The following is an 18154-nucleotide window of genomic DNA, read 5'->3' as shown; positions in this document are numbered from 1 at the left end:
CACTGAAGGTTCAGTGCCTAGGGTGGCACTTTGCAGGGGGCGCATCAGCTAGCTCCTAACAAACTACAATTTAAATTTTTTTTTTCAAGCCTCTTCCTCCTGACTTTACATTATTTCAGGCATTTTTTTTGTTGGTGTTTTGTGGGGAGCCGTTCTGATGTGAGCAGAGAAGGCTGGGGATGGATCTGAGCAGTGCTTGCTTGTCGCTGCAGATGTGGGTATTGTCCCTGCTGATAAGTGGAGCAGACGGCCCCTGCTGGCTGCCTCTACACTAATCACAGTGCTTGAGATGAGAGGGAGAATCACTGCAGAAGCTTCACTGTCTGCACATCACTTCTATGCAGTGTTTATGGGGACTGGGAGGTTGTTTTTTTAGTTCGGTTTTTACTTGGCATAATCATGGGGTACACAAGGGGGGGGATTATGGGATTTAAATCCCTCCCTTGCATCCCCGCTCTTCTGTGTTCAATACAGTACGGTTTGGCGGCACTCCTCTAGCTGCTTTAACAGTACATACAGACAACTATGTAGTCGAGACCAGGGGGGGGGGGGTGTATCAGAACAGGCCACAGCAGCACATAATACTCTCAGTTGTGTCATGTGCCCACTCCCTTGCATAAGTTACTCTGGAACCCACCTCCACTGCTATACTGATGGTGATGGCACAGAGATCCAGCTTTCTTCAGAAAAAGTAATGTTTGCATATATTGTGTATGCAATATGTTCATATGATGCGTGTTATATCTGTGTATAATAGGGATGGGTGTGTAATATCTGTAGACATTGTGAGTTGGTGGAATATTTGTATATATTGTGTGTGTGTGTGTGTGTGTGTGTGTGTGTGTGTGTGTGTGTGTGTGTGTGTGTGTGTGTGTGTGTAATAAGCATTTGTGTGTGTTTGTAATATCTGTATGGAATTTGTGTGTATGCAATGTTCATATTTGTGTGTGTATAATTATATATTAATGTATCATATATTTGTGTGTAATGAAGATGTTTGTGTATATTTGCGCATATATATGTTTGTAGGGTGTTGTATTCTAAAATCTTATTTACTTTGTACAGTATGGCAGTGATATTTATTAGTACAAGATTTTCTATTTACTGTATATAGCGGGTTTATTAATCTGTAGTGTGTGGCGACATTATTTGTGTACAAGGTGGTGTCAGTATTTATTACTACCCTAAGGAAGGCATTATGTATGTGTACAAGACGATGACTTTTTTTTTTATATGTCTACAGGTTGGTGGCATTATTCATTAGTACTGTATGGCAGCATTATTTATGTGGATGTGGCATTACTTATTAGTATTTTATGGCAGCATTATTTAAGTGGGCGGGTTAGTGGCTAAGTACACCTAGAATCCCTGAATTTAATTGGGGTTTGGGCTCGAGAAAACCTGCCCAGCATGGAGATTTGGGTTTGATAGGGGGAATGTGACCAGCCCAGCATACCACAATGCCATGTATTAACTTAGCCTGATTGTGCAATAGGGCAGGAGCACTAAAAGTGCCTAGGGCAGCATAAACTCTACATGCGGCCTTGGTCTATATCTAAGCACTGAAGCAATAGTAACCGAAAGAGGCCGCTGGCAGGGTGCTGGAGCAGAATTACTAAGGTAGTAATACCAGAAAGTATTGCTTAGGACTAGATAGAGATCTATGCTGTTGTGTTTAGTGCACAGTGAATTAGATAGAGTTAGACTACTTAGGACTAGGTCAGGACACATTATCATATATATATATATATATATATATATATATATATAATTTTAAAAAGTAACTATTCACTGACAGCAATAAAAAAAAATATGCAAATTGCAAATGTAATGAAACACAAAGGTCCACATTTATTATTCAGTTTACGCTTGATTTTGGCGTAAAGTGCACAGGTTAAAAGTTGCATTTATAATTGAGCCAAATTAATCCAAAAAAGAAAACAGGTGAGAAAAGTGGTTGTGGTCAAGATGTATAACGGTGTTCACATCAACGTCGCTTTCCACTGAGGGGTTCCGTCAGAGGCTGCGCTATTGATTCCGTCAAAACGACAGAACCCTGTCACAACGGTGACAGACTGAAACCATTGGCTAGGTTTCCGTCACCATTGAGATCAATGGTGAGGGAATTGGAAGCGGAGGTTTCAGTTTGCCTTTCCGTTGAGGGTTAACCTGACGGAAACCTCAGACAGAACCCCTCAACGGAAGGGCAACGGTGATGTGAACAGGCCCTAAATTTACTTTTAGACTGGCAATGGTTAAAAAAAGCACAAAATTTGTGGTGCAAATGTACGGCTTCACAGAGCAGATGTAAAGAGAAATCCAAACAGTCAGATATGTCTAAATGCAGCAGATTTATTAAGAGGCACGCACCTTATATTACATTAGGTGCAATTCTCGACAACTACCCTTTCCAATTTCATTGGTGCAAAATATGCCATAGTTAGTAAATGTGTGCCAAAGTATATTAAATGTTAAATAATTCTATAGAAACCGTTTAATGACATCGTCACTGCAATCAGAAAAGATAATAGTTTACTGTATGACCCGTTGGCTGTGTAGAACCGTTCAATATCTTAGACTTGTCACATATTAAGGATATATATGAGAATTCAGGACAAGGTGAATAATTCTTTAATTAGTACTAAAGCTCCATCAGAGGGCACAATCACTGTAAAATTATATGTAAAGAACAAGTCAACCCAATAAAATTAGCCATCAAATGCTAAAAGACTTCTTGGCTAAACTGCAGTCAAGCTACACAACACGGAGCCTTCCCAATTATAATGGATGTCCAGTCACTTATTATTGATTAGTCAGCAAATTTAAATATCTTGCAATAGTCACAAGGTTGCTATGTTTTTACCACAGGGAAATTTTACATCTATTTAAGGGCGAGATTCATTGATCATGAAGCTCCAGCCTTATTCTTCTTTGGTACTTTCCCAATTGGTGACAGGAGCTTGAACACAATCTGACCGAAAGTATATATTCGGTTGTAAGCATTGTAGAATTTTATGATCTGTAATCTGTATACGGAAAATTAAATTTATTTTCACATTACAGCTGTGTACACAGAATTTCATGCTTCCCAACTAGAGTAGAGAAAAAAAATTATCTTTTCCATTGATGCGACAGGAGGGCCTTGTTCTCGGAGAATGTCCAACTTGGTGAATAGATTCTCTGATTTTGCATTGACTTGTTGTATTTAAAGATTTCTTCATTTATCCTCCAGGCCAAGTTTGCTGTAGATTTGCCATCTGTCAAATTGTTATGCTATCTTTATGTCCAACCTTTCAGAACTGAAAAATACATTAAAAAAAATTACAAAATGAGGCAGTCCTGAAACTTACATATCATTTGTCTCATAACTACTGTTTGTACATTAAAATTAATTCTTTAAAGCGACCCTCCAGTCCCCACAAAAGGAAAACTAGCAATAGTAGAAGGATTTTTAACTTACCTAGTGTCCATCCCATTGGTTCTTCTGTCTCCGTTGCCTCATCCTCGGTCCTCGTTGTCTTCCATCCATCATGGCCTTGGTTGAACTTGATGGACATGTGTCTTTTTTCAACTACACTAACTATGTAACTATGGCCGCCACTATCTCCGACTTGCACATAGAGTGCAGTATTCAGGTCTGAGACATGTCCCCTCCTCCTCCTTCACTGCCCTCTAATGGACCAGCGCTGATGACGTCAGCACTGGTCCATCGCTGCTGACACTTCGGAGAGCAGTGAAGGAGGAGTACCAGATAAAGTGCCCTCAGTGCCTCCTACAGTACCCCAAGTAATAGCTACAGTGCCCCTATGGCCTGCCACAATGATTTACCTGCCTTACTCTCCTATCTTCAAGTAGGACAAATTTCTTAGGAATTCAATTATCCTAGGAATGGTTGTAGACTGTAGCACTCAGAGGAGGCAAGAGGGGTAAGCAGCTGTTAGACACTTCAACCATTTAATATCTGCGTAAAAAAGGCAAAATCAAACAGGAAAATTCCAACTTGTTCATATTCATCTTGAGAGCAGATGCCAGGGTGCCCACCTGTACACATCAGATCTAATGTCTAAAGAGGATTAAAATAATTCTACCTTACTATAATTTTTCATTTATAATATAACGTGTCTAACATTGTTAAAAAAAATACATGTAAACCTAAATGAGGTTATCCTCTGCTTAAATGGGTAAACTAATATTTTAAAATTGATGGCTTATCCTTTGTATAGGCTATCAGTTTGGACCGGTGGGGGTCCAACTCTTGGTTTGAAGGGGCTGCGGCGCTCGAATGGGACAGTGTTGCAATACCTTGTACAACCGCTACAAATGTAACGGCGTGTGCAAAAACAAATGAAAAAGGAAATCCATGTAAACTAGGGCAGCGGCCCCATTAAACAGCTTATCGGCGGCGGTCCTGAGAGTTTAACCCACACCGCTTTAATATTGATGGCCTATCCGAAGAAGAGGTCATTAATTTTAAAATCACAAATAACACCTTTAATGTTTATATACTAAATAAAAAGCATTCGATTTCAGTTTGTCAGCAGCCTGCCCTATTGTTGTTTCAAGGCCAGAGCACTCTCTAAATTTGAATGGGTCATTTCATTTGGAATGGGTCATTTCATTTACCCCAGGCTAAAGGACTTTTTATTACACTCCCATCCAACTGCTTTTTAGTATGTAAGGCATAACCAAAACTAGACTAAGCGTTCAACATATCTGTCTGCCAAATACTGCAGGGTGGTCAGTACGTTAGTTAAGTACGCCGATGGTAACTGGCAAAGAAGGGCATAAATCAGGCAGAAATTCCATCGAATCACAGTCTGTAGATTAGTAATAAGAACACTTCCCCCAATGTGCAATTTGCTGGGCAGCCTTTTTGTTCTATTACATTTCTATGTAACATCTCACAACTCATCCACCTAAATTCAGTTAATAGCAAGCAGCAAGGTTGTGAAGTCATGTAATGTAAATGTATAAAGTTGTGATTTTACTAATGGATCATATGACAAATTGTACTGTAAAAAAATCTCTCAATATGGTGACAATACATAAGGCACGTCATTAAAAAGACGAATGATACATCAATATGCGTGCCACTCAACAAATGGCAAAATGAAATGGAAAACCGTGGGCTCGGAATGAGGTATTGGAGAAAGCGATTGGACCAAACTCAAATAAACTTAAATGGCTTTAGAAGTAAACTCTAGGATTAATTGAGATCCCAGGCAGGTGCTAGAAACATAATTCAGTAAATGATCAAGAACATGCCAAGGAAGAGAAAAATGTGTTGCTTTTCAGATAATTTCCCAGAAGCTTCATAAAAGAAAATTGATTACAGAAATTTAATAAGTGCAGCAGAGTTAGAGATGTAGTAATCAAATGAGTTTTTAATTGGATTTCAGGTACAAAAAAGGGGTCATTCTAATTTGTGTAGTTGATATAAAAAATTTAAAAAAATAGTTATCTGGTTATACGTTCCTCTTCAAGGGGTTTCAATTGAATTGTTCAATTATAACAGGCTGGGTTGTATGAATATTATCATTTAAATTAAAAGATTTGACCTTGGGCAGGTGTTCAGTAGAATTTATGTTGGTTGTCGTTTTTGATTGTGTTCATGTTGGTCACATGGGCCCGGAGTTAGTTTACAATATTTTCTTAGAGAAGCATTACAACGATTTCCTACTCATTTTTCTTATACAGTTTGTTTTATAAAAATTTGTTTCTGGTTCTTGTAGTTAACAATAAGACAAGGCTTAGAGATGGACATAGGGGTCGACTGCTTTAGAGAGTGCAACTTTACATAATTAATTCAAAATGGAAGACTATTATATTATGCGTCGATGGACGTTCTGTGTTCTAGAGAAAGTGGCAGATGATTTGGAGTTTTATTGTTTTCTCCCCAGATAACAGATGCATATACTTTGAGAACAACAACGAGTCATGTCTACCATGACAGGAGTCATAGGGGTGCCACTGATCTTAAAGTGAATGTTTTGCATTTTCAGAGCTCTGTTTTTTCTGGTATAGAGCTCCAAATCTCCTGCATAGTTATGGTGTAGAGTAAATTATGTCTGGCTGCAGTCTTAAATTGGGGGAGCTTGCTGTATACTGTTTATACATTGAACGCAATAATGAGACAATTTGAAGTAAACTCATAAGCTCCCTCTAGTGGTGGCTGCAGATAGGCAGAATGGTTTCTTTTAACTTCATGTCTCTGCCGAGGATTTGTAGCTCTGTGTCAGAAAAACAGAGCTCAGAACCCAAAAAAAGGTATATTAAGAAATTAATCAGGACAGATTTTTAGACCTATTTAGCTCATATACACCGAGACATCTCTACTTTTGTCTCATTGTTTCTTCATTTCAATTATTTTGCTTTTTACTTCCATGATTGTAAAGCGCTGCAGAATATATTGGAGTGACAAAGATTATAATTATTATTAAAATGGTTTTCAATCGTGACATTCACTTTTAAGCCTTAGACCAAGCAGAAACAGGACCATAGATGGCTACCCCCCCCCCCCCCCAATGGGAGCCACTATTAAATGTGGGACTTGAAACCGTAATGAAAAAAAATGTAAGCATGAGTCCACCTGAGATATTTCACATGCTACACGAAGTTCTGCTTGTAAGAGTCCAGAATCTGAATACATGCTGTCATTCATAACAAGCAGCACATTACAACACATGGTGAGAAGGTGGCAGATTCTAGGCTCCAATTGTCAGAAGTGTGAATTTCATGTGGCTAATCTTAGCAAGGGGGGATTCACCCTTACACTTTTTTTTTTATCATCGCCCTATGCATGACCCATAGCTGAAATATGGTTTATCAGATCTAAATGCTCTTGAAAGTGTAACGGTCTTTGAAAAAGGGTGAAAATTGCCCCTCTACAACTCACCAATGTCTTACCCTAGAACTGCAGTTTCCAGGATGCGTTGTCATTAGCCACTTAGGTGACTACGTAGAAAACATTACTGTATTAAAGGGGTTTTCCCATCATAGGAAGTGATGGGATATTGCTAGGATGCCAGTGCCCCCACCAATCCTGAGAATGGGATGCAGCTCTGGTGTGACTAAAGGGGGTTGTGCTGCAGTACCTTGTACAGCGGGTGACCGGTAGCGCCCTTGTGCAGCGGAAAGCCGTAAATGGGCCTCAGCACTAAACCAGTGCTGCAACCCCTTCATTCTCAGGATCAGTGGGGGTCCCAGTAGAGGGACTCCAACTATCAGAAAGTGATAGCATTGAAAACTGTAGGAGACTATGTTCTGAAGCCCCCCATGTCAACTCAATATCAACCCAAATGAATACAAAATAAAGAAAAAATAAGCAAATACATCTGATATATATATATATATATATATATATATATATAAGGACTTGCTTTATATGTGTATAAGTCAGGAAGAGATGCTGGAAACTGATGAATCACTTTGACAGTACAGGTAGAGAGCAGTACAGGACATGCAGCAGTATACTACGGAGAAGCGCTACTAGACAGCCAACTAGTACATGCACTTCAGTAATACATTGCCCATTTTTTGTCATTTATTATCCTCAATGTAATGCACCGATTCACAGGAGTTTTATCTGTAAAATGTGCACGCTGATTAGCTGGATCTTCCATCTATTGTATGTACCACCGATCGGCGTGGTCTCTGGCATTGCAGGTCGAATCTGGATTAAATTGGGGCAAAAAAAGCCTATATAAGCAAACAATGAGACCTGCTGGCTGCTCCTTCCTATTATGTTCAAGACCAGCATTTTAAATATATCACAGAAAATGCTGATGCATGACAGTCTATGACCTGAACATCTATTACTTCAATAATGGACAGTAGTCTCATTATCTTATATCCCCCCAAAATACATTTATAAGATGTTGGGAACAGTATGCACTGGCTTTCTATAATATATTACGTACAGACATTCCTTGCTGTAAGCTTTAACCTTTATATTATTTTCAAAAGGTATAAACATTCTGTTAATATACATTTCACAATATACAGTGGCTATAAAAAGTCTACACACCCCTGTCAAAATGCCAGTTTTTTGTCAGGTTACAAAATCAGTCTGAGGCTGGGTTCACACGACCTATTTTCAGACGTAAACGAGGCGTATTATGCCTCGTTTTACGTCTGAAAATAGGGCTACAATACGTCGACAAACATCTGCCCATTCATTTGAATGGGTTTGCCGACGTACTGTGCAGACGACCTGTCATTTACGCGTCGTCGTTTGATAGCTGTCAAACGACGTCGCGTAAAAATACAGCCTCGTCAAAAGAAGTGCAGGGCACTTCTTTCAGACGTAATTTGAGCCGTACTTCATTGAACTCAATGAAGCACAGCTCAAAATTTACGGCTGTCAGAGAAGCCTCGCAAAATGCGAGGAGGAGAAATTACGGCTGAAACGAGGCAGCTGTATTCTCCTGAAAACAGTCTGTCATTTCAGCTGTAAAAGCCTGCTACCGTGTGCACATACCCTAAGCTGAATCATTTCAGAACTTCTCCCACCTTTAGTGTCCCCTATAATCTGTACAATTGTATTGAAAAACAAACTGAAATCATTTAGGGTGGAAATATAAAAATAAAGAACAAAAATAATGTGGTTGCATAAATATGCACACCCTTAAACTAAGACTTTGTTGAATAACCCTTTGACTTTGACAGCATTCAGTCTTTTTGGGTAGAAGTCTATCAGCATGGCACATCTTGACTTGGCAATTGTTGCCCACTCTTCCTTGCAAAAGCGCTCCAAATCTGTCAGATTGCGAGGGCATCTCCTGTGTACAGCCCTCTTCAGGTCACCCCACAGATTTTCAATGGGATTAAGGTCTGGGCTCTGGCTGGGCCATTCCAAAACGTTGATCTTCTTCTGGTGAATCCATTGTTTTGCTGATTTGGAGGTATGCTGTGGGTCGTTGTCGTGCTGAAAGGTGAAATTCCTCTTCATCTTCAGCTTTTTAGCAAAGGCCTGCAGGTTTTGTACCAATATTGACTGATATTTGGAACTGTTCATAATTCCCTCCACCTTGACTAATGCCCCATTTCCAGCTGCAGAAAAACAGCGCCAAACCATAAAGCTGCCTCCACCATGCTTCACTGTGGGTATGGTGTTGTGCAGTGTTGGCTTTGCACCAAACATACCTTTTGGAATTATGGCCAAAAACTTCAACCTTGGTCTCATCAGACCAGAACACATTTTCCTACATGCTTTTGGAAGACTTGATGTAGGTCTTTGCAAAACATAGCTGGGCTTGGATGGTTTTCTTTGTTAGAAAAGGCTTCCGTCTTGCCACCCTTCCCCACAGCCCAGGCATGAATAATATGGGAGATTGTTGTCACATGCACTACACAACCAGTACCTGCCAGATAGTCCTGCAGCTCCTTTAATGTTGCTGTAGGTCTCTTGGTAGCCTCCCGGACTAATTTTCATCTTGTCTTTTCATCAAGTTTTGAGGGACGTCCAGTTCTTTGTAATGTCACTGTTGTGCCAAATGTAATCCACTTCTTGATGACTGCGTTCCATGGTATATCTAAAGCCTTGGAAATTCTTTGGTACCCTTCTGCTGACTGATGCCTTTCAACAATCAGCTCCCTTTGATGTGATGTAAGCTCTTTACGGACCATGGCTTTTGCTGTCACACACACAACAAAGAAAATGTCAGGAAAATCCTAATAGAACAGCTGAACATTATATGGGGTTACTCAGAATCTCTTTAAATAATGGCAGCTGTGTACTGACGATTATTTAACATGAGTTTAAATGTGATTGGCTAATTCTGAACACAACCACATCCCCAATTATAAGAGGGTGTTCATACTAATGCAACCACATTATTGTAGTTTTGTTACTTTTATTTTCCCCCTCTAAATGATTTCAGTTTGTTTTTCAATATAATTGTACAGATTATAGGTCACATTAAAGATGGAATAAGTTCTGAAATGATTTATCTTGGACTGATTTTGTAAAATTACAAACACCTGGCATTTTAACAGGGGTGTAGACTTTTTATATCCACTGTATGCCTATGAAATGAGTCCACGCTAAGTCAATATCCCGTTAGAACTTGGTCTAGGTCACGACGGCAACGTTTCGGGGGTCTTCCCTTTCTTTAAGCGTAACAACCTGTGAGAGGATCTTCCTTAAATTGTCTACTAATTGTTGCAGGTGTGTATAGGCAGTGTGTATTAACATATTGAAAAAGAGAATTGATTCTACTTCTTGATGGTTCAAATAGACAAATCTAGTTGGTGGTTTTTATTTTTTAAATTTCGAGTAGATGGATGATTTATAGTGAGCCTTGGAGACCATGAGTGATGTCTTGTTGTTCTGCACTGAATTAGTATATGTGTACCCTGGAAGAACTGGGGCACTTGTGGTATCTCTACATTTGAAGGGTTTTAGTGATTTTGGCTAACATCAGTTTTCCGCTGTGCTGGTATTTAATGATAATTTATCAAGTCATTACTCCGCCATTAATTAGGCAGTAATATGTTATTGAATGAACAATAAAAATTCCATCTGGTAAGATGAATGGGTACTTTTTCAGAGCATGGCGCACATCTAAGCTCTTATATCAAAAACGCTATATGTAATTTCACAATAAAAGAAATTATTTCAGATATTTAGGATTTCAGGGAAATTAGAAAAAAGATATTTAAAGAACCATTATGCTGAAATGTAATGTCATTTGTAGAACAATCTTTACCTGATAAAACCCATATAAATATTATAGCAATAAATTAGATTAAAATAGTTAAAGTGTAGGTCAGAATGAGCAGTTTGAGTGACACCCGTGTTGTAAATTCTTAAAGGAGTGGTCTAGTTTTTGACAGGACATGTTCAGCTATTAAAAAGGAGTTTACATCTAAGGCTAAAAGTCTTGTCTAGTGTGGTTTTTGTAAGAGGTCACCCACAGACGTCCATGGATTACACTGGGTGATATCTACTACAAGTAAAAAAAACTTGCAGTTCCCTTTTCCAAAAACAACGGATAAGGAACTCAAACCAATATCAGACAGAGCTGCCTCATTGGATACCTTCTTTATCCGTAGTATGGCTGCCCCTGATATTGGTTAGGGGTCTGAAAAAGTCGCAGCCCCTCTGAAGGCATAAAGCAATCAGATCAGTAGTCACTCCCATTAAATTTTGGGAGGGAATTTTTTACTTTAATCTTTATAATATATGTACTTCATGTCGCAGACTTTGAAGTCACATCCAAGTGTGGATGACTCAATGCTGCCTGTAATGGACTTCTGACCAGTGGAAATATAAACTATAACAGAAATTATAGGTGTATTAGTGTATTATATAACCGCTCAAGTTTGTGATGTCCTTAAAATCTCAGAGTATATAAAGCAATTAAGGGGGCCCAACTCTACTGTTAAAGTAGACTCAGAAGGAGGAGAAGGAGATGGAGGGGAAGACAAAGATAGTGGAATGCCGACCACTGAAAGAGAGAGGAAAAGATGTATAATGAAATGTATGATCATACATTTTCATTTCCTGAACACACACTGTTGATAGGGGCGGTTAAGAAGAGGGAGACCCTTCCAAGTCTTGCTATGGGGCCCCAAGGTTACTTGTTAAGCCCCTGTGGTTATCGGTGGTTTTTCTTAGTACTTCAGGTAAAGTTTTTATAGTATCTTAAAGGGTAACTAAACGTTCAAACTACTGACATGTCATAGTGACATGTCAGAAGTTTTGATTGGTGGGGCTCCGAGCACTGAGACCCCCACCAATCGCTAGAACGAAGCAGCTGAAGTGCTTGTGTGAGCGCTCAGACTCTTGTTTCTGTTCGGCTTTTTCTGGAAATCAATGTATTGGAGTACGAGCTCAATAGAAAGTCTATGAACCCGTACTCCGCTACATCGGCTTTCCGGAAAAAGCCGAACAGAAATTAAGCGACTGCGCGCTCACACAAGCACTTCTGCCGCTTTGTTTTGGCAATTGGTGGGGGTCTCAGTGCTCTGAGCCCCACCAATCAAAACTTCTGACATGTCACGACGACATGTCAGAATTTTTTTGAATGTTTAGTTACCCTTTAAGTCAAAGTTCTCCAAAAGCATAAATCCAGCACTGTTATATCTGTATGTAACGATTTATTAGGTCTTATAATTTTTATTGTTCATCATTTCTGACTTTTTTCTGTCATTCGTTATACTTTGCAGACTCTTGTGAAAATTAATGGAAAACTAACCCCTATGCTGGATTCCGTGATCACAAATCGTTCCAAGTGGGAAGAAATGCACAAAAACAGACTGGTGTCGCAAGAAAACACTTCATCCACCACCTCCTTCCCCACTCCAGCATCCTCACCTCAGCCAGCTGTAGAGTGTTTCTTAAAGACTTAAGCCCGCAAGTGTGCTGCTGCTGCTACACGTGAGAGTTACATTAGAAGGCTGTCATAAGCTTAGCTTTTTGATTAAGTTACCACAGCCATGCTTTCATAGATGGAGAGATAATGGTCATGGCTTGGCTTTTGCCTGGAAGCTCAGTGGATTGAAGATAAGAGGAAGGAACTGGTAATAGTGAAGCGATACCGAGGAGCCACTTGGAAATCTTGCACCACAGACGGCGCTCATTCAAGCTTTGCAGAATTTTAGCTTCGGCTGTATTGTGGATGGGACAACGATAGACTTCAACCTAAGCTTAATCCATACAGCACAGTGACTCCAATGCACAATATAATTACTCATTGCTAAGCTAAAGCAGACAATGAATAACGCATAGGTTTTTTTTAGTGTTTGCATCTCCCATGGAAGTACACAGAAGGAAGTTGTGCCTGCCTGGTGTGGTTTTGTTTTACTTTGTATGTGTGTTATTTTAAAACAATGCTTCTGGTGGGTTCACATCACTTTTTTTTTTTCGTTCCACCTCAAACATGAATGGGAAAACTCCAATGGCAGCTTATTTCCAGATTGCCCAAAGATAAACAAACTATGCAGATAAATTCTATGATTTCAAACAAATTAACGATTTTCTTTTTCTACTTTATGTTTCAGGTTATCAACGTGCTTACATAATGTTTAGCTATAGAGTCAAATTTTCAACCCATGTAGAATATGATTTAAAGGTCATGTGTTTTGATTCCGATAATCATTTAGCGACTGTTACTTGTCAGCTATATAAATTATAATGGGTCAGAGTAGCTTCAAACAAAACTTTGTCTACCTCCTTTTCATTGTTGCCTATGGCTTTTTTTTAATGTTACTTTCGTTTTAAATCAGTTTTACCTTGTCAATAGTAGGTCACGCATCACATCAATCTACGAGCAGATTACTGAACCTAATATTTGATAGGTCAAACTGGTCAAACACATTAAGATCTAGCGTAGGTAACCACAGTCATCCTTCATTACCAATGCATTGATCATTTAAATGGCCACATATAGGTTTGTATTACAAGTTGTCAATTCATCTAATTGCAAAACAGTATCACTTCTATTCAATAGTAAAGCACAAATACATAATAAGAGGTATTTTTCTCTTCTAATAGAAATGAAGCCTACAATTTATCATAAAATATAGAATTGTATTGTAGCCATAGTTCCAAATAACCATCATCAAAGACAGACTTTGTAGTATCATTTTTTATCATAGTAAAGGTTTATTATATCAACAGCCAAGTATCGTAGATATGTTTTAAGAATAAATAGTGCCCTTAAATATTTAAGAGTGAAATGGTCTAAATCGATTTTTACGGGCAAATTGCCTTGTAAGGTCAGGTTCCTTTTTTGGAGTTAAACCAAGAACAGATCTCCACTGTATCCAATCTATTTCTGACTTCCGGGTTAAATGGGGCTGAGTTGCGACACCAGGCAATACACATGAATAAGATTAGCGCTGTTTATAAAAAAAGCAGACCCTATTTCATAATTTCAGACAAACCCTTCAAGGTGTGCCATTAGTTGCATTGCTTTCAGTAATTATTGGAATCTCTGCATTGATGGACACTAACACGACTATTAGTAACAGGAATAGAGAAAAAAATAAAAGGTACTGTTACATAAGTATACCTGCCCACTAGTGGCTAAATACTACCCTTTCCCAAATGTTAACCCAATAGACACTGCGGGTATTTTACCTAGTGTGCAGTATAAACCTGACTTATTGATAGTTGGTGCCCACTTATTGGTTGCTGGCGCTAGGGAATTAACAGCCATTTTCAGGCTATCCACTCTCTAGGAGAACTTGACCTTATTAACAATAAGCAGCATACATTTTAACATCTCCATGTTAGATGAAGCACAACGGATGCCAAGAAAGGACAACATTAACCCTGTTCAAATTCGTCCTGCTCATGTTAGTATTAAAACAATCCCGAGTTTGCAATGAAAAATATACAATATAGTTATTAAAGGGTATTTGTCACCAATGTCCAACCGCTGTGACATCCGTCGACTTCGCTTGGCTTTGTCCTGGGTGACCTCATGACTATAATATCCGTACATGCAGCAGTCAGGATAAAGCCAAGTGTTTCTGACAGAATACTAGCGGTATAGCACTTTCCTAGCGCCGCCGCCGCCGCCGCCACTTTATTTATATTGGTGGGTGTCACAGTGGTTGGTCATTGGTGACATACGCTAGCAATATGCCCCCAAAGTCTGTGATGAGCCAAACCCTTTAAGAAAGCCCAATTTTGTTGTACACCTAGTAATTTATTGACGCTATCACAACCAACAATGCGATCTTAAACGCATTATAGATCAACTCGCTATCAATAAAAGTGATTTTTTAAAATTATTTTTAAAATAAGGTATACGTTGATTTTGGATCCACTCCGCTAGGGAAAAGTTAGTGGTTATATAAACAGTATTCCTAGACTGTGCACTTATAGTTTAAATTATCTAGCACTTTTTTTTTAATTCTGTTTGCAGTTGTGACACTTTTTTTTCGCAGTTGAGGAACACCGGATGCATTACATTATTCATTATGGCATGGTTCATGTCTTGATTCAGTTTTTTTTATACTATGTAAATATATTTATACACAAAACCTATATATAAGGATTATGTATTTTTATGAATGTGTCTATACATTGTCATCATCCACTATATTATTACCACCCGTAAGTTGTCACAGGAAACCAGCACTGGTCAAACAACTGGTCAAAGTGCCACCGTTTCTAACTGCCCAGTGCCACATCTTATTTATTTATATTGTTGGATGAAATTCTTCTTATTTGTTACAGATATGTACAGTATATTGTAATACATCATATCAATACTTCGTATTTAAAGTCCAAGAGAAATGTGTGACGATCATATTTGTTTTAAGTTGTAACCATCAAATGCTCTGCATAGTTTTTCCACTTTATGTACAGGCTCATCTACCATCCCCAGGAAAGTAATCTCTGGATTTTGCACTGAGATGTTGACAACTAGAAAAAAAAAAAAGACTAAAGGAAACTAGCCCACGACATACAGCAGAAGACAAAGATAAGGTTGTCAAGCTTACTGTTCAGCTCAGGTACACATTTGTGTGTGAAAAGGAATCTCATGTCTGCCATTTTTTAACATTATAAACACTAGAAATATGTTCCTATTTGCGATCTGCGCTATTTGTATAGACGTTCATTAGACAGTTCTTAACAAAGCCACTTTTAGTGTTCACGAGAGATAATCAACTGCAGCCGGCAGTGCCTACTAGCTTAGAAAATTAGTTTATAGAGTCCCATTGCTTTTAAAGTTTAGATTTTGCTTTTTCCAAATCTGGTGCCTTTCAGTCAGGTTCCCCTAATTTGTTTGTGTACATGTGATGGCAGCCATTTTGTTGAGCTAGACATAAAAGTGTCTCGTGTAGCTCAGTATTGATATTGAATGAGCAAGCTTCATGAGGTGAGAATCTATCAGACCAAGCAAACAGATCATGCAGAACTAGGTGACTAGAATAAGCTATAGTATAAAATATTATTATTAATAATAATATAATAATTTAAGCGCTTCCTTCTAAGAATATAATATTAATAAAATGGGTTGTAAATGCAAAATTATCAGGCTTTTTTTTATTGCACTGTGTGTGGTCTTTACAGCAGCCATGTGAACAGCTGTGTGTAGACTCTAAAGGAAGCAGCTCTTTCTGCCTCTTTCCCAGCAGGAAGTCCCAGCATGATCAGCAGCATGTACCAAACTCTTGTCTGTTAAGCTGATAAAACTCCCTTAGACGATTCTTACACGATGTGAGGCTCCAATCATCTATCAAAAAAGCTAAAGTACACAAAAATTTAATGTATTCATGGACTGCCCACAGGCTACTAATATTGTATTCTGTTTTTATCTACAATACCATAAAATAAGCTTCCTCCTCATACCAATATATAATCCATATTTCAATGCGAAATAATGAAATGACTACATTTTAAGGTTAGCCAAACGAAATGTCGCCATTGCAGTAGGTAACAGATTGTATGATCTTTAAACAATCTTGCTGTTCCCGTATAGTTGTAAAATCCAGAGGCCTGACATAATCTACTGAAAGATAATGCAATTTGATTTAATCCACTATATCTACTCCTTTCAAGTAACCTTCCACACCAGGCATCATTCTTATGAATATTTGGTCAGCACACAATTTGGCTACCTCCACTGTGCATTCTCTTAAATCTTATGATTTCACTTATATGAATAGTTTATATTGAAATCTTCTGCAGAAATAGCAACGAGAACAAGGTTAAGTGAGAATTTCATTGTAATCAGATCCAATATGTTTTGCTATGGGTTCTCGATGTTCACAGGTCAGTGCTAGAGTTGCACTTTGGAATTTTACAGTACTCGATATATGAATGCAGCTTAGGTTCTGTTTGTTTGCAAGTTTTTTTTGGTTCACGAAGGCCCCTCAAGTCTGAGTTTGAATGTATGATCTATTCTGCATGTTGGACATTGCAAGTTCTGGTTCTATAGTTATAATGTCGTACACCTTTATTATGATTATCTACGTGTGTGTATTCCTATTCTGCGCACGCACACACGCACGCACTTCTAACATGCACCTTCCTTCCCGACATAACCTGACTTTAGGTCATGGTATATTACAATCTCTAGTTATGATTTTACCACTATGTTTGTATCTTTCTAGATTCTACTCCACCATTTATGTTATATTGTACTTTGTTAAATTCAGTTTTGTTTTTTTAACAGCATGTTTTGAAGATGACATTTATGGCTCTGTTTTTATTTGTTCTTTTTCTCATAGAAATAATAAAAAAGAAATCACTGAATTTCGCTTGGTCTGGAGTATTTATAATTATACAGATGAGAAATTTTTAAAGAGAATCTGTCATCTGCCCAAAAAACTGGACCTGACATCTCGGTTAGAATGCAGGCGCCTCACAGATTCTGACGCTTTTTAATTTTTTTTCTTCTAGCCTCCACCGTTGCTGAGATATCAGTGCCATTAGTTTTGGCGCCTGATATGCAAATAAGGCCTTTGACTGTCAAGGGAGCAGGTAACACCTGTCACTTGATAAGGGGTAACCGCCCACTTGACAGTCAAAGGCCTTTTTTGCATTGAAACCAGAACTAACGGCCCCGATATCTCAGGAACGGTGGGGGCTAGAAGAGAATAAAATAAAAAGTATCAGAATCTGTGACGCGCCTGCAATCTAACTGAGATGTCTGCTGCAGTTTTTTGGGCAAGTGACAGGTCTTCTTTAAAGGGGTTGTCTAGTTTAGGAAACCTATTTTCAAATGCCCTATTAGGAAATTCTGAGTTAATAGAGGGACGTTCCCAATTCAGGAAATATAAGCCATACAAATGCATCTGTTTCTGGAGGACACAGCACGTCCACGCATTACACAGACAGCCCATTGATTTCACTGAGAACTGTGCAATGCTCCATTTCCTCTGTGATGGTGCTGCAGTTTCCCCCACAGATTACAGTTGATCGCTGGGTCCCAGCAGCGGGATAACATATGATCAGTTTATCATTGAAGAATATTTCAAACAAGAAGCGAATGTCCGAAGTGGTCACCCTGCCTTATAGCACACCAAAATTAAAATATTAGACTGGACTGTCAATTTGGCTGTTCCATTTATCTTCCAGATGGAAAGTTAAGGAGGTGTATTAAGGAGGGCAGACCAAACAGCAGAACCAAAAGAGTCTTATACCCCATACCTGGACTCTTGACCTTACCAACTGTCTTCATACATGCCC

The 18154-nt window shown here is 38.6% G+C and overlaps 1 protein-coding gene across 1 annotated transcript in view; it reads left to right on the top strand.

Moving 5' to 3' along the window:
* Nucleotides 1-17157, top strand: part of PDE11A (phosphodiesterase 11A) — a 374654-nt gene extending 357497 nt beyond the window's left edge. Inside the window, exon 20 of the mRNA XM_075829512.1 lies at nt 12172-17157. Within this exon, the coding sequence (XP_075685627.1) occupies nt 12172-12354 (183 nt within the window). The 3' untranslated portion in view covers nt 12355-17157. The remainder of the gene's footprint in view (nt 1-12171) is intronic.
* Nucleotides 17158-18154: the final 997 nt, after the last annotated feature.

The sequence above is a fragment of the Rhinoderma darwinii genome, chromosome 6, assembly GCF_050947455.1.
Source record: "Rhinoderma darwinii isolate aRhiDar2 chromosome 6, aRhiDar2.hap1, whole genome shotgun sequence".
Classification (NCBI taxonomy): domain Eukaryota; kingdom Metazoa; phylum Chordata; class Amphibia; order Anura; family Rhinodermatidae; genus Rhinoderma; species Rhinoderma darwinii.
The sequence above is the reverse complement of the archived record's forward strand: the minus strand, read 5'-3'. Positions and strand labels throughout refer to the sequence as shown.